This window comes from Lacerta agilis, chromosome 3 (assembly GCF_009819535.1).
Source record: "Lacerta agilis isolate rLacAgi1 chromosome 3, rLacAgi1.pri, whole genome shotgun sequence".
NCBI classification, from domain to species: domain Eukaryota; kingdom Metazoa; phylum Chordata; class Lepidosauria; order Squamata; family Lacertidae; genus Lacerta; species Lacerta agilis.
Genome location: NC_046314.1, coordinates 40,790,255 through 40,817,533, shown reverse-complemented (window position 1 = coordinate 40,817,533; position 27,279 = coordinate 40,790,255). Strand labels below are relative to the sequence as shown.

Below are 27,279 nucleotides of genomic sequence, written 5' to 3'. Positions count from 1 at the left end.
ACCTGTGCCAGAAGGTACTTTTCAAAAAAAAAATATGTTTTTTTAAATAAACCCTTCCAAATGGATAGTGGAAATGTGAATTCTGAAGTTTGCTGGGTGGGTAGGTGTGAGGTGGCACACAAGCAGCAATCTGTAATAAGGAGGTGAGGCTGTCGGAGAAAAGGAAGTAAACAACATGGTGTTGTCTGCCTGTAGGGCATAGAAAGAGATTTATACTCTACCACTAGCCAAGGGACCAGATAGAGAGGTCTTATCTAGGTGACAGACACACTTTAAGAAAAAGAAAATTGTTTATGGCAGGCAGATGGAATGAAAGTGGTGGACATAACAGGTAGAAACAAAAGAAAGAAAGAAAAAAGAATAATTGACATAAATGGAAAAATTTGATACTTCCTTGAAAGGTCTAAAGCCAAGCAAGTTCATACACATTCTAGGAATGCTGTATGGTTTTGCTTTTGCTTACTTGGTGTTGTGTCATATGTATAACATGGCAAAGAGGCTGAAGATCCTTTGCCTCAGGGTAAATTTCCACATATTGGGATGGTAATTAATTTTTCAGTAAGGTGGGAACTCCCCCCCCACACACACATCTGCACCCGCACACACACACAAATACATTTTTACAAATGCTATTGCACACACACAACACACTGGGTGCGCATGGTGTGTGTACATCTATACAAAAATGTGAAGAATTACTTCTTACCATTATCTCTGTTAATTCACCCTAAGAGCCATTGCACGCACACAAATTATATGACCAAGTACACACAATTGATTTGATAAATGCAACATCCTTTATCCTGCGGCTGTATAACACCACCGTATCCACCACTTCTGCATGTCCTTTTCTAACTTCTTTTCCATGGCATTTACTTCTCCTCCATGTCTCTGCCAAAGCACACACTTCCAATCTCCAGACAACACTTTGCTGAAACATGCATATTACATCTTAACACATTTGTGGAAAACATTTCCTCCTTGTGTCTTAAAAGAGCATGGTGGCGGTGCCTGGTGGCCCGTTAAGGATGCATTACAGAGAGCTTCTGAGATACAGAGGTCAGTCCTGTGTTTCTCTTATTTCAGTTTAGTTATTTCTACCTCTGTCTCTATAAATATGTCCTGTTCCTTCAAGACATGGAGGCTGGAGCATCTCCACTCAAACAATCACCCCTAAACAATGGCATGGAAACAACCTATGTGATGAAGTAGCAGCATGTATCAACAGGGCTGAAGAAATAAGGAATGTTTTCTAATACTGATGAGTACATCAGAGCTTTCCAAACTTTTCACGTTGGTTACCCACTTTTTAGACATGCATCATTACATGACACAGAAATTCAGTTTTGCAAGCAAACTGGAGGTTAAACTAACCCCTTTCCAGCCCTGGGAGGAGCGCAGGGAGCCTTCGCCCAACACAATTTGGAAAGCTCTGCAGTACATGCTGAGCCTTTCTAAGTGTAATGCACTTACAGTAATGCATGGAATAGCCACCACAAAAAGGCTAGTAAGCTGACACTATATGACCACTGCAATGTGTAGACTGGCCCTAATTCAGGAATACCGGTAGTTCCAACAACAACAACAACAACAGTGTTAAGAGCAAGTTTAGGTAAATGTCTGAACTTGCACACATTTTTTAAAAAAAATAGTTACTGGGCTTTGTATACTTGAATTGTCTTTTTATTAAACAGAACTTGCCCAGCTATATTGGCCTTCAGTCAAGAAAAAGGAAAACAGAAAGCTCTTTCAATTCCAGCAAGCTGAGACAACTATATTATTAGACCATGAAAGACCACGTTAATTCATGTGTTGCTGCTTCAAGTAAACAAGAAATCAAAAATGCTGTTTTCTTCCTTTCCGTTTAAAGAGTTCTGTTTGTACTAGCCTGAATTCAGCATGATTTGAATACTTCCATAACTGTTCCACTGTTTCCTCAGGGGTTTATATTTGTTATCTTTAGCCAGTGTGCTTTAAAAAAGAAGAGGAGGAGTTTGGATTTGATATCCCACTTTTCACTACCCTAAGGAGTCTCAAAGTGGCTAACATTCTCCTTTCCCTTCCTCCCCCACAACAAACACTCTGTGAGGTGAGTGGGGCTGAGAGACTTCAAAGAAGTGTGACTAGCCCAAGGTCACCCAACAGCTGCATGTGGAGGAGCGGAGACGCGAACTCCGTTCACCAGATTACGAGTCTACCGCTCTTAGCCACTACACCACACTGGCTCTTAAGAAGATAAGGAGTTTATTCTAAAATCTGTTCAAATATTGGAAGTCATATGCCCTCACGAACATTCACCCTCTACAGATGGTCAGAAATAATGTGTGAGGGCTCAAAGTGAAGAGGGGAACAGAGGTGCATTTGCTGACTCCACCCTCAGAGTCCCTCCCATTTGCCCACTCCTCCCTCTACCTTCCTGCACTGAGCCACCAGTGACACAAAAAATGGGCACTTTCTGGCACTGCAATACACTGTAATAATATTCGTTGGTTCAAATGGGAGAAATTTCTTTTACAGGATTTATCTTACCCATTAAGATTGGACCCTGTAATGTCTGAACTCTGAGCTGTCTCCAGCCCTTAAAATTAGTGTGCGTTGAAAATGAACATTAGCAGCCTGTCAGGGAAATAATCTCAAAACATTTTTTCTACCTGCAAGCTTCCAAGATAACAACATGTCAGATGATGCTTCAAATCTTCTGGGAGAATAGGTTGATAGGGTCTATTCTGGAACTGAAGAACTAAAGAAGGAAATATTACTGGGGAAGAAGAAATGTAGCTTAGGCTTACTGCAAAGGGACTGAACTCCTACCCAAATGGATGAATATAAAAGAGTGGTTCAGTTAGCGAAAGACATTAGAACTGAACTGAGCTACACTTGTGCCTAGCACAGATTTTTAGGGCTTGCATACAGTGCTTTATATTGATCCTAACCCCATTCCACTGAAAGAGATTCTTCCATACCGCATTGATATCCTCCCTGTTTAGAAGTGCAGAACTGCTGCAGGAGTGGGACCTCACATTCCAATGCTAAGGTAATGTACATGTATATCCCTGCTATAAGCAAGTGCAGATGCAACAACAGTAGAAGATGTGTCTGTAATTTTCTTTTGGGTGTTCCTATAAAGACAGGTGAAACCCTGTCCCAAATGGGAATTGGGAGAATGACTGCACTACACCTATGTAGCTACCAAATGTATAGCTCAAAGCTTTCTAAAATTATGCTACTTCTGAAGCAAGTCTAAAATTCATTCATAACTCACTCCAAGTTAAGCATTACAATATCCCATCTATTTCAAAGGGAAAACTAACTGCATGCTTCAGTCTCACCCATGAGGCTCTTTCTGCATGCTCATGACATTTTTCTGTTCAATTTGGCTTGCGCCTACAAGAACCATCACAATCAACTCTCAACGGGAATTGCACAAAACTCCAACCATTCTAGGAGTGTAGAGGCCTCCTCAAAGATCTGACAAGAGCATTTGTCTTCCTTGCTATTTATGTGGAACTGGCAAATGCACGGTCCATTCTTCTAAGGACACACTGCCCAGCTACCTATGTTGGATAGGCTAGTAGTTCCAGATGAATAGCCCTCTCTGAATGATGCTCAGCTGTTTGGGGCACCTTTGAGTTACAGACTGGAGCACAGACTGTCAGCATCCTGGGGGGTCCATCCCCACAACCTTTTCCAGGGTTCAGGAATACACACTGTCTATAGGGTGGTAGCATAGACTGAAATCCAGTCATTCCTGGAGAAGGGCATTCCTCCCTAGAGAGCAATTGGAATCTTGCCCTGATGTTAGGACTAGCAGACATATTGAAGTTCTTGGTGCTTCCCAGGTGAAAAAAATCTCCCTCCTACCTATGTGTTAGGAAAGTGAGGGGAGGAGTACGAGAGGCGAGGTCAGTTGCCAAGAAGCCTGGAATGTTGTGCAAATTGGCTGTTCCCATATACATTTTTAGTATATGGGACGCACCTGAGGAAGGCCACCTCCACCTCCTGGTCACCACCCCCCCTTCAAGTATCTCTGATGCCATCCTTGTCCCACCTGCCATTAAAGACCCACAACTTTCATCCCACTCATGTTGAAGCAGCAGCGTGTGTTTAAACCACTGGCCTCTGGAAGAATGGAATAAAAGCAACACAGGAGAAGCACCCTATTCCCAACTTCTTGGCTCCAGGCTAGGACAACATAAAATACAAAGACCCCCCCACCCTCCTTCCATGAGGAGAAATGTATATTTTGTCATTTTCCCATTTGTAAAAATATATGGTTGGAAAACAGTTTCGTTTCGAACAAGATTTTGGTGGAATTTGGAAGCTGGATTCAAAAATGCTAGATCAAAGTTTTCAAACCCTGTATCTCACCAGCCCCTTCCAAACATTAATTCTGAAAAAATCAGTAGGATTACACAGTATACTAGAAGCATTTACTATGTTCCCAGCCATTAGGGGATGAAAATTTTACTCACAGCCCTCTTCCCTAAAATATATTATTTACAGCTGGAGTAACATTCCCCAAGACAAACAGGATGCTCTCCTCCCTTTTAAAGCAGAGGAGGTGTTGTTATTTCCAGGCAGCCCCAGATAACTTCGTTTTGATTTCCCTCCCCCTACAACCATTAATTTTGCAGCTGCAAAATGCAGTGTGCACTTTTGAGAAAAAATATAGAAGTGGATTCACTGTTCAACTCTGCACATTGGTGATGCTCTAGGCTTCTTCCCCTTGGAGAAGGAAGAGCAGCAGAAAAAGAAGGAAAATTATTTCACATCTAAATGGTGTCTTATTTAAATGCAACTGGCCCAAGTTGGGGTGGGGGTGGGGAAATCAAATACTTTCGTCCGCACTACTTCCTCGAACAATTAGATTTTCAAAGCCCAAAGAACATTTATCAGAAAGAATGAATGGTTTGGGAGTGAGGTTAGTTCTCCATGAATTTGTAAGGAGTTTTTCTCTTGTTACCTTGGTAACGGCTACCTTGGCACCCTTGTTGATAAGCTGCACAACATTATCCAGTTGCCCTTTGTATGCAGCTATGAGAAGGCGTTCTGAAAGCACGGCGACCACATCCTGCTGGCTCATGAATTAGGAGAGAATGGATTTCAGGACAAGCTGTGGGCAAGCTCCTCCAGTCCAAAACAAAAGCTTCACATCAGTCCAACTGCAGTGCACAGAGGGACCCCAGTTTGGTGGAAGATTGGATCCGTTGCTATGCCATCTTCTGCATCTGTGTAAAGGGGGAGGGAGAGGGGAAGAAGAGACACAAAAACATACTCTCAGTCACATCATGGAAAACAAAACAGCAGCAATTACTCCTTTAAAAATTATTTGAAAAGCAGCAGAAGGAATGGCAAACAATACCTGGAAGACTGAAAAGCTAGAATGGTTGGATTCCTACATGCAACACAGAGGATCTGAGAAAGATATACTTTCGGAACATCCTTCTGCCGTCCATTTGTTTAACAGGAATATCAGTAGTTACAGTGCGTAAACGGCACTAGATTTCTAACTCCACCGCTGCGAATGCACGAAACCTGAGGGGAGAGGATGCGCTGCTCAGTAACCATCCTGCCTTCTCTTGCCACTCCAGGATGTTCATTTGTAAGCCTGCTTTCCCTCCACAGCCTTTCCATTAATGGACAGAAACACGGCACCTCCTCCCTTACTGGTGTACTCACTTTCACAGAGTACAACCTCCGGTGTGTAGGTATCAATCAATTATCTATGTCTAAATGTCTTCCAGCAGGAGTCTCGTGATTGTTAAGAATATCGTAAAACTGACTCGTTCGTGATCTCAATCAGCACAGCACTCTCAGGATCTGTTGCCAGAGAATACTCTTTCGGAACAGCAGCCAAAGAGCAAAAGTATCCCCCAATAATATGCAGGTTTTATGGCTATTCTGCTGTGATAATAATAATAATTTTATTATTTACACCCCACAACATCTCTAAAAACACAATAAAAACGTCAGTCCTTAAAAACTTCCCTAAACAGGGCTGCCTCCAGATGTCTTCTAAAAGTCAGATAGTTGAATAATAACAATAATACCCCGCCCATCTGGTTGGGTTTCCCCAGCCACTCTAAAAACATAACAACATATCTAAAAACATGTGAGAGGGAGGTGGTGGTGGGTTGTTGTTGTTTGTCGCAAATTTATTTACAAATATAACCATGTTTTAATTATCAGGGCAGATAAAATAATGAAGAGATTAGCACACTTTTCTTATCTGCCCACACAACACTTGACAAAATGGGTTACTCATTTTGCCATGGGGAACACAAAGAAGCTTTATGAAAGAAATGCCACAGCTCAGGGGTAGAGCACCTGCTTTTCGTGCAGAAGGTCCTGGGTTCAAATCCCTCGCATCTTCAGATAGGGCTGAGAAAGCCTCCTGCCTGAAACCCTGGAGAACTGCTGCCAGTAAATGCAGACAAAACTGAGCTAGAAGAAACAACGGTCTGATTCAGTTTAAGGCAGCGTCAGGGACTGACAGGGCCATGAAGAGTGTGTGGCAGAGGCAGCGGACCAGGAGAGGGGACCATTGGTACTTATATATCATAAACATCCCTTGGAACAAGTGAGACGGGACATTTATATACTATAATATGTCTTGTAAACATATATAATTAACTTTCATCACACATTAACACATGAAAAACTGTCTAGCAACACTCCCCAAGACTTGTAGAGAGGTGGAAGCTTATTTAACAGAATTCCTCAGTATTCCAACTTTACTAATGGCTAATGTCGCAAAGCTTTATACTCTTCCGCAACTCACCCCGCATTATCGCACCAATAATTTTCGTTGAGGCATCACTAGAATCTTTTTCATTCCATACAGTGATTTAGAGGTCCTGTCTTCTGGTCTCTTTTGCTGACTGGATCCTTTACCATCCTTTCAATCTTGCTTATTGTGGATTATACTAACTCAGCAGAACAGCTTTTCTTTAAAAACTGTTTGAGGTCTCTCAGTATTTGGATAGTTGTCCACCACAGCCATTGCAACAAAAAGTGATATAATGGGGGGGGGGGGGCTTGCCTTACTTGCATCTAGCCTTTCTGACAAAACAACAGACTTGCCTCTATCTTTCTCAAGTAAGATGAATTCTGCTACCTGCTACCCCACCCCCAAAAAAAGAATACTAAAAGGAAAAGGGGAAGAGAGAGACTATGCTCCAACAGCAAGAAAAGAGTTAATCCTGTATGGGCTCAGGCTGCATTCACACTACAGCACATTTAAAGCGTGCACACACCCCTGAATCCCAAGAACTGTTGATAATGAAGGGCGCTAAAAATTGCAGCTCTGTAGGGGTTAAACTAGTTCTCAGGATTTGCGGTGGGGGGGGGGTGTCCTCAGGATCTTGTCTAACCTATAGCTTGGTAAGAAACTAACTTTAATCTTTCAAATAAATACAAAGAAGTGTATGGATCACAAAAGGATAAACCTCTCACTCTTGACCATGAAGTCTTTACCCTTGTCCTATGTCTGAGTTTCCAAATAATCTAGCTAGAATACAGGTAGATAGCAGTGTTGGTCTGCCATATTCGAAACAAAATTTAAAAAATTCCTTCCAGTAGCACCTTACAGACCAACTAAGTTTGTTATTGGTCTGAGCTTTCGTGTGCACGCACACTTCTTCAGATACACTGGATCTGATTCCAGTGTACCTGAAGAAGTGTGCATGCACACGAAAGCTCATACCAATAACAAACTTAGTTGGTCTCTAAGGTGCTACTGGAAGGAATTTTTATTTTATTTTATCTAGCTAGAAGTCATTGCTTTAAGCAGGAGGCCATCATGATGCCTCTAAAGAGTCATGCTGAAACCTCTGGTTAACATCTGTTGATGCTAATTTAGTCTCAAACGGGAACAGGTGCTTAGTGCTGCAGTAAAGCAATAATAAAAGCTTTGCTGCCAATTGGTTTCCAGCCCCAATTCAAAGTGCTGGTTTGATCAATAAAGCCTTATGTGGCTCAGGACTACAATACCTCAAGGACCGCCTCTTCCAGTATGAACCAGCCAGGACCCTGCAATAATCATCTTACTTGTGTGCTCCTTCCATGAGAGGTCTGGAAGGTGGCCACACGAGAACAGGACTTTTCTGTGGTGGCTCCCTATTTGTGGAATGCTCTCCCCAGGGAGGCTCACCTGACACCTTCCTTACATATCTTCAGGCGCCAGGCAAAAACATTCCTCTTCAACCAGGCCTTCAGCTTTCAGCTGCTAATTCCATCTATGGCCTTTCACCATCACCATTATCACTGTACGCTGCCTTTCCATAGTTAAAACCAGGCTCAAGGGGGCTTACAACATGAAAATATTTACATAATTACAAAAGTAGTCATAAGCAATAAATAGAACACATCAAAAAAGATGGCAATCAAATTGAAGTTTCAGCATTAATCATAAGATCCAAAAACAATGTAACACAAAAACAGCAACAAAAAACCCCAACAACCCCCCCCCCCCAAACAATAGTATTATTATAGTATGTATTTTCTGTTTTATGTTGTAAATCACCCTGTGGTCTCTTGATAAAGGGTGGTATATTATTATTATTATTATTATTATTATTCCATACTCCCACCTTTATCAATATGAAATGACATGAGAAGATCTTAACACCGTGTGTGTGTTCAAATTCCTTAATGCACAAGTGCTCTTGAAATAACAAGCTAAAATCTGTGGCAAAAAAAGAAAGCCCACCCCCCAAAAAAAGATAACCTGCCAGCTAGGAGGACACAGATTTAGCAATGAAAATCACTCTTCCTAATGCTGCTTATGAGAAGATATGAGAGAAAGCAAAAGGGATAGTTTGACTGACAAAAAGAATTAGTATTTCAGACCCACAGCAATGAGGCAATGATGTAATCAGCTTCCAGATAATGGAATCCAAGAATATCCCTCAATGACTCATTCACTGCCGCATCGACAGTTGAACAGGAGGGGAAAAGGCATCTCGAAAGCAACAAGGATGGGTGGCTTTGAGATAAGGCTAGCAATGCCCAGGTTTTAGTCCTCCTTTTCAACACTGAATGTATACCACGAGTCAGTTCCAAGCTGAACTTTATTTAAGGAGAGATTGTATGTGCCGACTAGACTGAACACACATGGGAATTGGGGAAATCATGGATGAAGCTCTGCTGCATTGAGGAATCATGAACGCCCCTTCTAAAACAAAACAAAAATGTTATGGAGATGGATAAACCTTGTGCACCCACACTTGTGTCATGTTGTTACTCTGCAGGCTGGCCAAACTGGACCAAGCTACATGTGACGCAAAGAAATCTGTGACAAGATCTCCCAATGTGTTTTTCTTTGTCTTCCAGAATGCACGCAGTAGGGGCATGGCTCTGGGGAAGGAAAGGTTAAACTCTTTCCCCATAAGAATTTTCCTCCCTCCCACAGTTCATATTAGCTGCAGAGAGTGGGCAGGGCACTGGTACCCAATACCCACATTGCATCTCCCCCCCCCCCCGAATAATAGCAATTCATTAAGTTTCAAGTCGCCCCTTTCATGAAATTGCTGTGATGGGAAAAGTCAACTAAATAGAGGACCATGTAGCTGCTTTTGATTAATAAAAAAAATGACTCTGGGAGATCACGCCACAGATCTCCCGTGACGCTTCTTTTCAGCCCTCGTTTGCCCTTGTACTGTGCCTTTCTCCCTGCTGCCATTGCCCATACAAAAAAGTGACACCATACTAGGAAAGTTTCGTTTTTCAGGTTGATTTTGCTTTTCAGTAAGATTCCCCCTGGGTTTCCCTGATTTTGATTTTATATTTAAAGGTAGACAAAAAGGATACTTGTGAAAGTGATAGCTTCATATAAAATGCCGAAGGACAAAAGCAGCTCACTCTTGGTTTATTTGGCCTCTCTTGCTGCTTCCGACCTGTTTGTATGTTCTGTAGAAAGCATGAATGCCAGGCTCATGTTCCCAGCCAATATCCGATTTTGCCATCATATCTGGAGCCAACCATGTTCTTTACTTAAGATTCGGCATAAGTTCAGGTAGTAGCAAGAACACAAATGAAAGCAATGGAGCATCAGGTAAAGGACAGCAGCAAAAAAAAAGATGGGTGGCGTGAATGAAATCCTAATGGGAAAATGCATAGGATTGGCAGACATATCGAAGGCTGACATCGGGTAGATATCTGAACAAGGCGGGAAAACATGTGGAGGTACATAAGCTTGGCTGAGTTACAAGAGCCTTTATAGGATTGGAGGAACGAACTAGGAATGCGAAATACTGTATTGATTGGCAATATTCACGCTTCATAAACGTTAACCATGAAAATGTACCAGCATGGGAAATAGGAAAGCAGTTTTGGTTAACTATGGTGTGCAATATCAGTTGCAGAAATGGAAGAAATGATGAATATGCACTTTATGTCATGTTTAAATATGTTGAGCCCACTCTACCATGATAAAGATGGAGTGGATTAATCATAGGATTCTGTTCCTTCACAATTCCTGGACTGCTGCAGGGAGAACCAGGCAGGATTAATCTAATAAAGAAGAGGCTAGGTTGGAGGCAGGGGCGGAGCAAGGGGGCGGGGAGGCATGCCACCCCGGGTAGCGCCCTGGGGGGGTGCCACTCAGTTTGGGGCCCACCCCCCGCAATTGGCGCCTGCAGCCAGGGGCGAAAAAAAGCCGCTGAAAGGGGGCTTTCCCCCTTTCAGCAGCTTTTTTCGCCGCTGGGCTCCCTGGGCGGGCCAGCGAGGAGAGTGTCACGCCAGACACAAGCGTGATGCCCCTCCTCGCTGGCCCGGGCGGAGGCGTCGCTCCGTGCGCATGTGTCATGATGTCATGCGCACGGAGCGGCGCCCCGCCCCCGGGGGTGCCGCTTGGCTTGCTGCCACCCCCGGCAGCCAAGTGGCTCACTATGCCCCTGGTTGGAGGTCCTTCAGGACCAAGGTGATGTTGCCTCTTCTTATATCAAGGTCAGCCTCAGGTTTGAGGGTTCTTGGGCCCCAGGCCACACCCCACAATGCCCATGTCCCATACCCTTCCTGGGTGCCTTTATCTGGCTGGAATCTGTCCTTCGACTCTTTCTTTGCCTGAACAGAGTATCAGCAGTTGTGGGTGTGTGTAGAAAGTGCCAACTTTTACATGGCTAGAATGTACAAAAGAATGAAATCCATTGCTCTGCACGCTTTTGCCTCTGGTTCCACTCAGTTTTTGCCTTAGACCCTACCCACCGCTGGTGTGTGCCCCACCTACCTCTGAAGGTTGCCCATGAGGAAATGGAATCCTCCAGCTGAAAAAATGTCCCCCAAACCTATTTTACAGTAAACAGTACTTGGTCACATCTGATAAATGCCATTTCACTCACGAAAATTATGCAAGGTCAATATGTACAAAAACTGAGAACATTAAGGACACGGTCTTAGTTGTGCTTTTAATGAATTTTGCTCTTAACGTTATGCTAAAATCAATCATTATGATCTAAGGCAAGCAGTGCTGCCAAGAAAATCATAAATACATTTTATAACTTTCTATTTGTGGCCTAATTTTTCAACTTCGCTGCCAGCCTGAAAAGGGTTTCATTTGAAAAAGGACACTCTGTTTCTACAGAACATCATGACGCGCTATACAATATCAGCTGACCAGTGGAGTAATTGAATTCTGCTTCTTTAAAAATAGAAACACAACACACTCAAGTAGTTAATTTAATCTCCAGCAGTTGTTACAGAATTCATTATTTTCGAAGCAGATTTTTTAAAAGCACATCTGTATTATACACAAAGGAAAACTACACTTTATAGACTAGGATCACACAGCTAGCCCCCCATGTCAAAGGCAGGAGCGGGAACAGAGGGTGGGGATCTCAACTTCTGTACTTTTTTCAGACCAAGAGATGTAACACCACCTGCTACAGCATCAGGGTAACTGATGGGCTTTACTTGCTAGGGTGATCCAAAGGAAAAGAGGACATGGGCTCTGTTCCTTCCAGCAGCACGTAAGAGAATGAATTCCAGCAGGGTTAGAAAAAGGAACAGGAGAGCAGAGTGTCTCTAGTAATCAATTTGCATTCCTGGGCAGAACTCTTAAGAAACATAATGCCATGATTCATTTATGGAAAAGGAAATTTCAAAGTATGGTTTTGCATCTGTTTGCTTTCCCAACACAAGCCAACAGTCAATCTGCTAATGGCACTTCTTTTGCATGAGAATGATTTTCCTTTTTATCCTGTAGCTGGCTCACAGTTCAGGGAAGGTTGTAGCTGCCACAAAACACAGACTAGTTGTTCACACACACAAAAACAACCAGCCAAATTATGACTTGCTGGGACCATACAAACATGTGGGTTTCCCAGAGAGGAGCTTCTGGGTCTTTTTACTCTTATGCCTTGTTTCATATTTGCTCCTTTGTCCAAAAGGAAAAGATTCAAATAATGCTTAAGGAGACATTTATTCCAGACACATTTTCAGCATGTATTTCTTTCTGCCTCTTTTCTCTCCCTCCTCCCATCTCCTCCTCAACTCAAACTTATTAAACACCAAATCATAATCAATAATTTTAAGGGTTTTTTCTACAATCAAGCAGTAAATAGATTTTATGAAATAAATAAATAAATAAATAACAGACTACAACGCCATGCTATGGTTTGGATTAGGATACCACCCAAACTGGGCTCGTGCTTTCTCCTCTCTAACTATGTGCTATAGCCATGGTTTGTTCTTCACTGTACCTCATAAGTTAGCAAAGAGAGAGCTTAGCCATGGGCCAGTGTTTGGATTACATGCTAAGACAAACCTTGGCTTAGTTCAAGGGTGGTGCAGCAGCCCAAAGGACCAGAGACAAAGCAAGCTCCTTTCTGGGAGCCTGCACATTTGCATGGTACCAATAATAGTTTGGTTTACTATGCTGAATGGATAAAGGCAGTGTCTTTCTTGTGGGGTAAATTCCAGGTTGGTTGTTTCCCCCCCCCCCCCTGCAAAGGTTGCAGATGACCCCACTACATGCAATTCTCTCATCAAGGAAGAGTATCTGATGCTCTGGCAGCCTCCTTCCCAGCAAGTACTAGTTTAGTGAAGCATCAGAAGAACAAGGGGCCCTCATAGCCAGAACTCCTCCTCAGGAAACAGTATTTCAGCCCAGGTAGCCTATAAAAGATGAAGTCATAAATTCCCTAAATATGACAACTTTGTCGGTCAGGAGCCTGTTCTTTATTGTTTAGAACAGGCTTCCTCAACCTCAGGCCTCCAGATGTTTTGAGACTACAATTCCCATCGTCCCTGACCACTGGTCCTGCTAGCTAGGGATCATGGGAGTTGTAGGCCAAAAACACCTGGAGGGCAGAGGTTGAGGAAGCCTTGTTTAGAAGCTCGGCTTCCAACAAGCCTTATAGACCGCAATGGCCTGTTGGCTACGTGAATAAAGTTTGATTTGATTTGAAAAGCCTTATAGACACCCACTTCCTACATCAACCAGATTAAGAAATCCCTCTGCCTTTTTCCCCACACCCTTACAGCACATTACCTTTCGTCTCCATATATTACAGTTAACAATCAAGGCAAGGATGAAAAGTGCCTGCACAATATAACCTCTATTTTCATGGCAGCTGAAGCAAAGCCATATTCCTGAATCACCCTCCGTTTCTGGTGGATGGAGTTCTAAATTTCTAGTTTCATATCCACATTTTGAATGGGTGGCTGCTCATGAATAGGATTTTAGGCAGACACAGACAAGATAGGGCCTAACAAACCCCCTGATGGCCCTGGGTTCCCTGACAGTTTATTTTTTGTTCTGACCCTTCCAGTCTTTCTGTGTTCTCATTTCTTAATATATGCATCTCTGCTTATTAGGGTGATTTCCCCGCTTCTACGCAAATGAGGAAACGAAGTGAAGCAGGTGCTTGACACCAGTCAGACTTTGGCATTGGACCCCTGCCAACCCTACTGGCAGACTACTTAGCATAAGAGGGGGATGAACAGATTGGTTTTTTTTCCCCAGGGAAAGAAAGGGTCAATACAAGAAGAAGAAACTTGTCTTTGTCAACCCAAGCAAGTTCACCCTTTCTGCCTTAGCTGTGGAGATCTGTAGGCCTAATTCATGCCTTTTGCCAATAACAATGTGCACCATTGATATGGCCTGTAGGCCTACTAGGCTTTTCAAATACAGTGATATCTGATATGTACCCATCTCCACAAAATATTTTTTTACCCTGAAGCCCTTTGTACCACACTGCGTATTCTCCACTGCAAAGTTTTAGGTGGCATTAATGTATATACCTAGATTAGTAATTGTGCAAATACAAATATAGAACAGCAACTTACTGGCATGCATCTTGGTCTACAGTAAAGATTACCCACTTTTGAAATAGAAGTGTGTAATATTCAAATAAACTAATAGCGGAAGTCTACATGTTTACTCAACAGTAAACCCTACTGTATAAAATCAGGCTGACTCCAAGGTATACACGTAGTATACAACTGCAGTCTAAAATTATTGAAATTGATTGTATGTTTGTGGATTTAAATCATGTTCCGTTTTCAATTTGCACATTACAGACAAAGGTAAACCAGCTTCTGTTTACTCAGTAAACTTTAGTGCAACAATTATTTAACCATAATTTCACAAATGCAAAGCTAAGCAGGATCTGGTATGGTCTCCAATTGGATGTCTGACCACATGTTGAGATTCCTGCATTGCGGGGGGGGGGGGGGCTGATGACCCTCGGGGTCCCTTCCAACTTTACAATTCTATGAGTCCATGAGATACACCTAAGCTTGTTAATTGATTGCATAAGGATATTTACTTGCATGAAATATGAAGAGTTTGGATTTGATATCCCGCTTTATCACTACCCTAAGGAGTCTCAAAGTGGCTAACATTCTCCTTTCCCTTCCTCCCCTACAACAAACACTCTGTGAGGTGAGTGGGGCTGAGAGACTTCAAAGAAGTGTGACTAGCCCAAGGTAACCCAGCAGCTGCATGTGGAGGAGCGGAGACGCGAACCCAGTTCCCCAGATTATGAGACTACCGCTCTTAATCACTACACCACACTGGCTCTGGGATCTGGATCTGGGATGAACAAGTTCAAGAATACCATGTGTTTAAAATTAAATGTTCTATCACACACTATACAGTTATTAACTTCCTGCAGTGTTTTAAGTATTAATGAGAAATACAGACACATGAAAAAGAAGGGGGAAAGAGAGAAGAATAAAGGCATGAAACCCAAGGCATTTCGCTAGGCGGAGCTTAGCTATTCAAATATGTCCCTTTTGATATAAGCTCCTTTTGAAGATTTAAGGGAAATGTTTAAAAAAGCTCTGGTAGTTCAAAGATAAGGAGATATTGAGTGGTTTCTGTACTCTGCTTTATTAGGGTCAGAATTTTCTTCTCACATGCAAAATTAAAGCTTAGGTGCTTATGAGGTTAGGACTTTAAGAATCCTTAAATAAATGCATAATGTTTCCAATAAAAAGAAAAAAAGTTAATCCCACAAAGAACAATTAAGCCTCAAATCCGCCTGATATATAAACAGAGCATTCTGCTTTAGCTATCCATGTCATAGGAGGCATTTGATCTTTTTTTATAACAGAAGGAAATAACTATCTTTTGATGATTAAACTAGGGCATGGATTATCATCATCCTAATCACAGTAATAATTTATAAAAACCAAGCCTTATGAGGAACGGTTGAAGGAGCTGGGTATGTTTAGCCTGGAAAAGGGGAGACTGAGAGGAGATATGATGGCCATCTTCAAATATCTGAAGGGCTGTCACATGGAGCAAGTTTGTTTTCTCCTGCTCTGCAGAGTAGGACTCGAACCAATGGCTTCAAGTTACAAGAAAGGAGTGTCCGAATAAACATCAGGAAGATCTTTCTGACCTTAAGGGCTGTTCAGCATTGGAATGGGCTCCCTCAGGAGGTTGTGGAGTCTCCCTCATTGGTGGTTCTTAAGCAGAGGTGAGATGCATTGCAGATTCCTGCATTGCAAGGGGTTGGACTAGCCTACAATTCTATGATTCTACCATTCACTAAGCACTGTACACAGATTAAAAACAAGGCAGTCCCTGTTCATAGGCTTACTACCTAAAAAGCACTGCAAAACCATTAAAAAAGAGATAGGAAGTTGAGAAGAAACTCGGTCTATGGGCAGCCACAAGTTCTGAAACATTTTATAGCAGTTATTATATGAAGACAAACTTGAACGTAAACAGTTTTGGGAGGAGAGGAGCAAAATGAGAGTTGGTCCCTCAGCCCTGTTGTCAAATCTCTCTTCACAATGGGCAAAATCTCTCACTCACAGTGGGCAAAAACTACCACATCCTGACAATGTGCCTCAAAGCTTTCAAACAAAGATTGTCAATGGTGATCCTAACGCAGCCCGAAAGAAATAAGACTCTTCCCTTTTCCCCCCAACCTTTATTCAAAAACTTCTTCTTGGGGTTGCTGGATGCACCGGATGTTTTGAATAAAAAGTTAGAGAGCAGGGAGTGTCTCTCTCCTGCCACCTGCAAAAAGAGGTGGTGGGAGAAACTGAGCAGGGGGATTTGCAGGAAAAAGAATACAGCGCATCAGCAAACCTTGCATACATTCAATAATAACAGTCCTGTATTAACATCTGCTGCAAAAATTAAAGTGGCAAAGACAACCACATGCCAAGTACAAATGAATACATATGCTCACAGCCAAGCAAACAGGATTTATCATGAGAGAAACGCTGACCAAACGTCAGTGTGCCCTTCGTACAAAACTTAACAGGTCAGGTTGCGGCAGGAAATGAACTGCCTACTGGCAAAGCAGTTAAAGATAGTGTTAAAAATGGAAAGCACAGTCAGTGCAAGGACAGACAGGTGGTGACAATCCTACACACAAACTTATTAAATCTACTGAATTGGATCAACAGCTTCAGAAGATTCAGGACTGCAGCCAAACTCTAATCATGCAGTCGCAACTGTTGTCGGTCTTGCTAAAGGTTTCCTTTGGTTTTATCAATAAATGCAGTTTCCATCTCACATTTGGTTAAACCCTCAGACAACAAATAAATCATGGCAGAAGCTGGGTAAGATACCCCTGAACTGAAACTTAATCTCTCTCAATTTCTTACGGTTCCAACTTAATTGGGACATATTCACACCATGCATTTAAAGAGCTCTTGTGCCACTTTAACTGTCATGGATGAATCTGGGAACAACAGTGTGTTGAAGGGTGCTGAGAATCAGAAGTCTGTGAGGCCAGCACCCTCAACAAACTATATTTCCCAGGATTCTTTGGCAGGAGCAGTGATTGTTGAAGTGGTATAAGAATATTCTTAATGTATGGTGCGGGTGTTAATCTCAAAATTCCAAAACAGTTTGTTTTAGGACCAATTCTAACTTTATTTCACCTGCATAGTATCCAGAGAATTCTCTAGAATGCAGGGGAGATATTCCATACCACTTGATTCATCACCTCCAGGAATATCCATCACTGGCAAGAAAACTGTCCATGTGATCATAAGCACTCAGCATTAAGGTAAGATAAGGGTAAGGAGCGTCCTAGTCTCAAGTGGGCTGTTACAGGAACATAGTAGATAGGAATGTAAGAAAAGCCTTGCTAGAACAAAGCAGAGTCAAAGTCAATCAAGTGCAGAGATGGTGAACCTGTGGCCCTCCAGGTGTTATTGGATTGCAGTTCTCATAATCCCTGACCATTGGTCATGCTGGCTGGGACTGACAGGAGTCTAAAACATCTGGAAGGCCACAGGTTCCTATTCCTGATCTAATCAATCTTCTCCTTCTGACAATGACCAACCAGGTGCCTCTGGGAAGCTTCCAATTAGGGCACAAAAGCAGCAGCTCTCCTATGTGTGTGTCTCCAGCATCACTTTTTAAATGTATAGCGCCTCTTAACATAGAGGATTCTTTTTCTAGTCCCTATTTTATTTATTTTTTTACCCCGTGCAAACTAGCACCCGGAGGAAACAAAGACCATACTTAACATCCACTGGCAGACTTAAATTAATCTATGTAATAGGCAATCTGGACAGCTTTATCGCTGCAGACCAGTGAAGAAAACAACATCTTGTATCAGCTTGTACATTAAGTCAACAACAGTAAACAACAACAGCATGGTATCTCCTGAGTCCTGAATCTATGGAGCAATGAAATGACATGATGGACAACAGTCACAAATTACTTGTGTGGTATAATTATTGAGCAATCCCATATACTGTATATAAACAGAGCTGCAGTTTGCTTGAGAGAAAACAGTTGGTGGACTGCTGTTCACGTTTCACTTTTCAAATGGTTAAAGATCAGACTATAAATGAAATGTATTTTAATCCCTGGGAGAAACAATTACCTCTCCTTCCTTAAAAAAAGTCAAAAGTATATTATAAATTAATCCTTAACCATCTGGCTTCCTTGAACAATTATATATAGATGAAGAAAGGCTTTAACCTATTTCCAATATCCATATAAGCACTGAATATGGCAGAATGTAGTCATTTCTCTATCCACATTATAAAGATGCAATGAGCATATATCATATTTGGCGATTTTGCTTATATCCAAAGCAGTCACCAGTTAAAGATGCGGGAAGGGACATATTTCAGAAGTCAAAGTAGGAATTTTCAAAGTGGCTGAAAGATGCTGATCCAGTAAGAACTCTCTTGTGAGAAAGATGTTATGACTGAATGGAGTAGTTTTCCCCAACATGGTACCCGCTAAATGTTATAGACTAGTGCTCCCATCATTTCAGAGCACAGGCCATGCTTGCTGGGGCTGATGTGATTTGTAGTTCAAAACAACTTTAAGGGCACCTGTTGGGGGAAGGCTGGCTTTGATTAGCCAGGAAGGAGGTAGAAGTGACAGAGGTGATGACTGAACTGGAGCCTGTACAGGAGGGTGCAGTCTTGTTGCCTAGAATCAGGTGCCACCTTCACAGATGGAAGCAGACCCACCCACCCTGATGGAACATGTGTTTGCAATCCTGCCATTCCCACAAAATAGGCAAGTTTTGTGACTGAACAAGCCACATCTTGTCTTTAAAAGCTTGGTGGGTGACTTGTGGAAAGTTGTGGGACATCTTTTGTCACTCCCCTCCCGTTGTGAACTTCCTTTCCCTGCTCTCGAACCATGACTCTGGAGTTATGTGCTTGCTGCTGAGCCTGTATTGTCACTTGTCTGAATAAATATCTCTTTCTAACTTACAAGTAAGAGTCACCGATTGCATGCTTTGAGGTGGCCAGAAGGAAAACCAATTGGCACACGCACGCGCACACACACACTCCTCTTTATTAGTACTTTACATGCTTACAAGGCCAAGTCCTGTTGCTGAAAGCACATCCTGGGAATGAGCCTAGGCACAAATTAAGCTCTGGCTATATGAACAAAGGGATGGGGCAAGTTAGTTCAGGGTGCCATGGAAGTGCTGGAAATAATTAATTTGGAGCCACACTCTTTCCTTCCCGGTTGATTAATCAGAAATGAATACTACATCCTAACTGGGTCCAAAGTATTTAGCAAAATATACAATTGCCACTGACACCATTACATGACATCATGAGCACATCCTGGAGTGCGCCATGGATATTGTAAATTGTGCTAGAGGCTCTGGAAACAATTAGGAATTAAAGTGAGAAAGCACACGGACATCCATGTCTCCAGGGAAAAGCTGCTGACCAAGCAATTAAGTAATTCCAGCAGGCTAATTACCTGAACCAAATTTAGCCACTCTTTTGTACATGAAGTTATAATCATTTAAAATGTGGTAGAAGACATGGCTCTCTGCTCTTTCCAAAGTGTACTGGAAGATTCTGATGGCCCTGTGTCAATCAGTGCGGGCCGATTCCAAATAAAACCAACCTGATTTGTTTTACAAGCATTAATGGACATTGGGATTATCATCCCCATACATGGTATTTGTGGGAACATGAAAAAGGCCCACTTCTATAATCATGTTTAACCATCAAGTCTATACATACGTCTATTAAATTAAAGGAAGGACCCTTGCCTAACAGTTCACAACAGCTCACACATCACAGGCTATGAATACCTACACAATATTATGGGGAGGAAGAGATCTGAAAGATGAACTATGTGAAAGGTTACAGGTGGGTAGCCATGCTGGTCTGCCATAGTTGAAACAAAATAGAAAATTCTTTCCAGTAGCACCTTAGAGACCAACTGAGTTTGTTCTTGGTATGAGCTTTTGTGTGCATGCACACTTCTTCAGATACCTGCACACGAAAGCTCATACCAAGAACAAACTCAGTTGGTCTCTAAGGTGCTACTGGAAAGAATTTTCTATTTTATGTGAAAGGTGTCAGAATTCAATACATACTGAGGGACAAACTACAAGTACGGCCATATTTGTTTTCCTCAGTTTTGAGAGAAGTGCCTGTGGTGACAGACCATGGAAAGGACGCTTCAGTTCCCCCTACCCACAAATCACCTTTAGTGAAAAAAATTAGACTGCCCCTACCAACTCTTATGTTATATGTCAACAAGGGCATGCACGTGAGCAAGGATGGTTGCCCTCACCATTCCAGTTTGGTCCTGAATATAGAAGAACGCCAAAGCACATTTCCAAAGCATATTTATTAAAAATGAAGGTTCGTTCTTAGCACATCTTCAGATGGTAAAAGGTAAAGGTAAAGGACCCCTGGATGCTTAAGTCCATTCAAAAGTGAGTATGGGGTGCAGCACTCATCTTGCTTTTCAGGCCAAGGGAGCTGGCTTTTGTCCACAGACAGCTTTCCAGGTCATGTGGCCAGCGTGACTAAACCGCTACTGGCACACAGAGGACCGTGACAAGGGCCAGAGCGCCTCGAAATGCCGTTTACCTTCCCGCCACAGCGGTACATATTTATCTACTTGCACTGGTGTGCTTTCAAACTGCTAGGTTGGCAGAAGCTAGGACAGAGCAACGGGAACTCACCAGATGAAAATGATTCAAGTGGTGGTGGTGGTGGGGAATCCAAACTCTAGGGAGACAAGTGAGCACTTCTAGAAGCAGAATACTACCCAAGAGGTAGAAGTGGCTAATATGTACACCTCCTTATCGTTATCATACCGCCAAAGAGCCAGGCCTCGCTTGTGTAGGGTTGCCAGTTCTTCACCTGCAAATAGCGGTCTCAGTCAAGTTCTAGTCAGGCACAATTTTATACAAATTTGAAACGTGGATCTTCGAATGCTCATCAGAATGTAGATCCCATTCAAAGCAAGACACTGCAAGTTGGCTTAGATGCACTTCTGAATGCATATAAGTTAATTTAAAACATGTGACCTCAACCTTCCTCCAAGGAACTCAGGCTTCATAACAACCACATTGGGTGGCTTAAATGGAGAGACAGTGAGTGGTCAAAGATCTTTCAGTGAGCTTCACAGCTCTGCAGGTGTTTGAATCCAGGTGTCCCTAGTGAAAATCTGGTCATATCAAAATCCAGTAATACAGGTACATTCGCCCATTTATGTTACTTTCTTAGCTGGGTACGCGGGTGATTGTCTAACTACATAAGCTCAAAGAAACTGCAACCACTGCAATTCCCGTCCTATTTTACCATTCCTTTGATCCCCCGCCCTCCCCTACCTGAGGTATGTAGCAAACTAGTTTTGCCTGATAGCAGTCAGGGAAGAAGAATGAGTGAAGAAAGCAATGCAACCATAGCTTCACCCTCACTAAATGCCTTTTCACTTTTAAATCCGTAAGCACCATCTCCAGGTTAAGATGGCCCTGCAATCCTACCCATGTTTCTGACATGATGTTTTATCATCCTGACAGTAAACCAGTTTGTGCAGAGACTGATCAGTTATGTCTGTCTAAAATTAAAATAAAAGTTGAGAAATAATGGAACTCTTGTCTTAATATTTGTTTACCAGGGCTAAGTTTTTTTTATAAAAAAAAATCAAAAAACAACAACTATGCAAGTCAATGAAACAACTCATTAAAGAGATTAAATAAAACTATATGCATTTCAACTTGCATACCCCAACCCCTGAAGCTTCCACTCCATTTATACAATCCTCTTTCATAGGGGGAAAAAACTGCGTCAAACTGCAGCCAACTGTATTTAATCTCCCAGTATTAGTGTTGTCAATCAATCACAATAAACATTTAAAAGAACTCTGAAAAGAAAACCACTGGAATTAATTGCGTGGAGAGGCCCCGGGCCCCACAGTTCCCTCCGGGGGAAAAACACAGAAACACAAGTATATTGAGTTAATGGAATGAATTAGGCCACAACTTTATTGGTTACAGGTGTGAGCGGTTTGGCTTAAGACAATTGGGTGAAGCAAGACTATATCCTGACTCCTGCCCATCTGCAGGAAGTCTCATAAGGGTCAACCACCAGAATGGGGAGCCCTATGATATACATCAATTAAGAGCTCCCCCAGGGTCACCCCTGGGGTCATGGCATGGCCCTAGCCCACGCCCATGCTTCGGAAAGAACCACACCCCCAGATTTCTTTAATGGGATACCCTTAATGAGGAAGGGCAGGCAGAGGCTACAACCTACCCTCCCATAATAAGGCTTACCCAATGCCTAATGTTACAAAGTTGTGACGATTGCTACTAGGTAGACGAAAACCAAATGGCTGGTGCCAATTTGCCAAGTGGAAAAATTTCTACCTGGCCCCAACAACCAGGCGACCGACATTAAGTCATAGCAAGGCCATAATCAATCAACGCAAGAAAAGAGGGTGGGTAGGCAGGGAGATCCGATGAAAGGGGGCAAAGGAGACTGTTCTCCAGCTGCGCCGCAATTTAAAAGGACGTAGCCACGCCCTCGGCTAACCCAACTGGTCAGCCGGGGGGGGCATGACACGACTGGGCATCCCAGTGATGTGGGGCTGCGTCACTCCCCCACTGCTGCCCACCTAGCAGTTCGAAAGCATGTCAAAGTGCAAGTAGATAAATAGGTACCACTCTGGTGGGAAGGTAAATGGCGTTTCTGTGCGCTGCTCTGGTTCGCCAGAAGTGGCTTAGTCATGCTGGCCACATGACCCAGAAGCTGTACACCGGCTCCCTCGGCCAGTAATGCGAGATGAGCACCGCAACCCAAGAGTCGGCCACGACTGGACCTAATGGTCAGGGGTCCCTTTACCTTTACAGGTATAGATTATTTAACTGGAGAAATTGCAGAAATTCAGAGGGGGGAGCAGAGCTGGCTTTGGTATCCATCATCCCTGCTGCTGAGGCTTCACAGAAGGGCCCACCGTTTGCACTCCCCAAACCTTCCTTGTTTTTCTTCCATGTTTATTATAGGGAAAACCCCAACATTTAAAGCACGTGTGCCATCCCTCGTAGCAGATGCTACCATGCATGTGCTTTGCCATTCAGAAACTGTACCTTTGTTTAAAAAGCAGAACATGAACCACCTCTAAGGTACTTCCAGGCAATTGGTACCTACCTGTTAACAGAAGCATAACATGCGAATAAGCCTTAAGCCATTACAAATGGGCTATAATAATCCTGCAAGGTATCTTGCATCGTTTCTTTTTTTTACCCAGTGCACCAACATTCAGCTCCTCAATTAGCAGATCCACTGGCTCAGTTTCCAGACTGAGCTCAGTATTTATCTTCTTGATTTTTAATCTTCTTGGGATTTGCTCCAGGCTGTCTCATAAAAAAATGCCTCTTTGCTCAGATACTATTTCCCTTTCAGTCTATCACAGACTAGCCTTCTTTCTCTCTACTGCCTTGACCATCTGGAGCACTCTGTCTGGAGTCTTCTGCCTCATTAACTTTCCACCGTGTTTCAAAGCTCAGAGGAAAGTGTATCTTTTCACATTTTAACTATTATTATCTCTATTACACTATTCAATTAAATCAAAATGATTAGCTTGAAAGTTGTCTTTTTGAATGCTTCTTCAAGGCAGCAAACCCGAAAAAATAAGCATTTTAGGTTTCCTTACTGCTTCTTATAATATTGGTACAAAATAAGTGACAAAGCTGGTTCACTTTGGATTCTTGTTTCAATTTTGTTTGGAGTTTGTTTTTTTAAGCCTTTGATGGGAGCAAAGTGATTCTTAGAATCTCAGCCTTAGTTCTAAGGAACTGAAGACAGATACTGTATTTCATTAACCAGAAAATGGTACAGTATAACAAAACATTTTTATATACACAATGTATTAGTTCTTGTATCATTAAAAAATAGACTTTACTGAAGTCTGACCTTGTACTCCCATATTTTAACTAATCTGCTTTTCATAGGCATTAGTTTAAATCCACAGATTGCATACATGTTTAAAGACCTGCTTCTTAATAGATTAGTACAGTATGTGTGTTTTGCACATAATAAATCTGTTACATTTCAATTAGTCTCTTCCTTGCTTTCTCAACACCCTAAGGGTAACGGCTGGTCCTCCACATTCTGCCAATAAGGAAGCCAGAAGCATATAAGTTTTCGCACATGGCTTCAAAAATTAAGATAAGAGTTTTCTTAAAACATTTCTTTAAAACTGCTTATCAATATGTATCAATACTGTAAATATCATAGGTTTTAAAAACCATTTCAACTTGCTTGGCCCCTACAGAAATGTATCTACTTTCACATTCTCTAGTCAGCATTGCAAACCTTGTAAAAAGCAAATACTGTACTGTATTATAAATAATTATATGCTAGGATAATAACGATAGTCAACTTTTTAAAAAGATGAGTTGGTATTAAAAAACAAATTTGCAGTCACCTAATGTAATTGCTGAAACACAATTACACCTTCTGCTAAACCACAATAACTTAATGGGTTTTAATTTAAACCAAAGCAGCAACAGAGACAAGACTAGGGTCTTTTAGTTTACCAACACTGTGTAAGTCTACACAGGCTCCCCCACTGGAAATGATAATAGGGCCCATTGTTTAAAGAGGAAGGAACCTTCAATTACTCCTCAAGGCTTTTAACAGCTCTTCCTGGAGCTTAGATAGCAAAATATTCCAAATATTTAAATACAAACGTATTGCTTTCTAGCTGCCTCTGCCTAGAACTGTACCGAATATTTATTACAAACACATGAATAAAAAAAGCCTCCTAACTCACGTGAGACATGTTGCCACGCTCTGGGAAACAGTGGATCCTCTCAGCCATGTGTTTGCAAAACATCTTTAGGCGTTGAAGACCAAGCAACAAACAGACACCCAACACAGGGACAGCTGGGATAAACAGCAGTGTGCCTACCACTGGCAATAATAGGGCAGGCCAATTTACATGTCAATAGAGGACTCCCCAGAGGCCCATCAGGTTCTAAAGAATTAGGGTCCAGTGGGGAAAGCCTTTGGTCCTAGAATTAGAGTGCTGCTTTGACAGTTGTTCACAGCCCCCTCCTCTATTGTATTGCAGACCAGATGCTATTATTCCCCAGGATTACTCTATCTCTGGTAATGACAAAGAATATACAAAAAGGTATACAAATGCTCTTTAAAGAGCCACATCATAATTATTCTTTTGATACTCTGCAACTTAAATCTGCAATATTTCCAAGAGCAGGACTTTGAATCTTTCAGTGCACCTTTTCTGTTCCCCAACACACACTAACACATTCCCCCAAAAAAGCATTTGGATTACAAACTCTTGAATTTTACATTCTAATGTTAGCAGGGCACAGTCTCAGGTGGAAAGAGAATGTGGGTGTGTAGCAAGAGGAAACAGCCCGAAGACCCTTTTGGTAGGTCTAGGGGTGAAACTGTCTATTCTGTTAAAAAACAGGTGGGGTATTTGCAACCCTCCAGGTGTTTTTGGACTACAACTCCCATCATCCTAGTTCCCTGTCCATGCTGTCTAGGACTGATGGGAGCTGGAGTCCAGCAACATCTGAAGAACCACAGGTTCTCAACCCCTGACCTAAAAGATGTTGTTGTTGTTCAGTCGTTCAGTCGTGTCCGACTCTTCGTGACCCCATGGACCAGAGCACGCCAGGCACGCCTATCCTTCACTGCCTCCCGCAGTTTGGCCAAACTCATGTTAGTAGCTTCAAGAACACTGTCCAACCATCTCATCCTCTGTCGTCCCCTTCTCCTTGTGCCCTCCATCTTTCCCAACATCAGGGTCTTTTCCAGGGAGTCTTCTCTTCTCATGAGGTGGCCAAAGTACTGGAGCCTCAACTTCAGGATCTGTCCTTCTAGTGAGCACTCAGGGCTGATTTCTTTGAGAATGGATAGGTTTGATCTTCTTGCAGTCCATGGGACTCTCAAGAGTCTCCTCCAGCACCATAATTCAAAAGCATCAATTCTTCGGCGATCAGCCTTCTTGATGGTCCAGCTCTCACTTCCGTACATTACTACTGGGAAAACCATAGCTTTAACTATACGGACCTTTGTCGGCAAGGTGATGTCTCTGCTTTTTAAGATGCTGTCTAGGTTTGTCATTGCTTTTCTCCCAAGAAGCAGGCGTCTTCTAATTTCGTGACTGCTGTCACCATCTGCAGTGATCATGGAACCCAAAAATGTGAAATCTCTCACTGCCTCCATTTCTTCCCCTTCTATTTGCCAGGAGGTGATGGGACCAGTGGCCATGATCTTAGTTTTTTTGATGTTGAGCTTCAGACCATATTTTGCGCTCTCCTCTTTCACCCTCATTAAAAGGTTCTTTAATTCCTCCTCACTTTCTGCCATCAAGGTAGTATCATCAGCATATCTGAGGTTGTTGATATTTTTTCCGGCAATCTTAATTCCGGTTTGGGATTCATCCAGTCCAGCCTTTCGCATGATGAATTCTGCATATAAGTTAAATAAGCAGGGAGACAATATACAGCCTTGTCGTACTCCTTTCCCAATTTTGAACCAATCAGTTGTTCCATATCCAGTTCTAACTGTAGCTTCTTGTCCCACATAGAGATTTCTCAGGAGACAAATGAGGTGATCCGGCACTCCCATTTCTTTAAGAACTTGCCATAGTTTGCTGTGGTCGACACAGTCAAATGCTTTTGCGTAGTCAATGAAGCAGAAGTAGATGTTTTTCTGGAACTCTCTAGCTTTCTCCATAATCCATCGCATGTTTGCAATTTGGTCTCTGGTTCCTCTGCCCCTTCGAAATCCAGCTTGCACTTCTGGGAGTTCTCGGTCCACATACTGCTTAAGCCTGCCTTGTAGAATTTTAAGCATAACCTTGCTAGCGTGTGAAATGAGTGCAATTGTGCGGTAGTTGGAGCATTCTTTGGCACTGCCCTTCTTTGGGATTGGGATGTAGACTGATCTTCTCCAATCCTCTGGCCACTGCTGAGTTTTCCAAATTTGCTGGCATATTGAGTGTAGCACCTTAACAGCATCATCTTTTAAAATTTTTAATAGTTCAGCTGGATACAGCTATTTAATAAGATGGCAGTGATGAAAAATTGG

The 27,279-nt window shown here is 42.4% G+C and overlaps 1 protein-coding gene across 11 annotated transcripts in view; it reads right to left on the bottom strand.

The window, feature by feature from the left end:
- The window catches only part of LOC117043588 (ankyrin repeat domain-containing protein 6-like), a 64,728-nt gene that overhangs the window by 26,922 nt on the left and 10,527 nt on the right, over positions 1–27,279 (bottom strand). For 9 of the 11 annotated variants that reach the window (XM_033143422.1, XM_033143416.1, XM_033143421.1 and 6 more), the window contains exon 2: positions 4,964–5,228. In XM_033143422.1, the coding sequence (XP_032999313.1) occupies positions 4,964–5,083 (120 nt within the window). In that variant the 5' untranslated portion in view covers positions 5,084–5,228. Of the gene's footprint in view, positions 1–4,963; positions 5,229–5,362; positions 5,511–24,985; positions 25,121–27,279 lie in introns of those variants that run through there. The other 2 variants (XM_033143418.1, XM_033143419.1) reach the window with 2 other exon arrangements.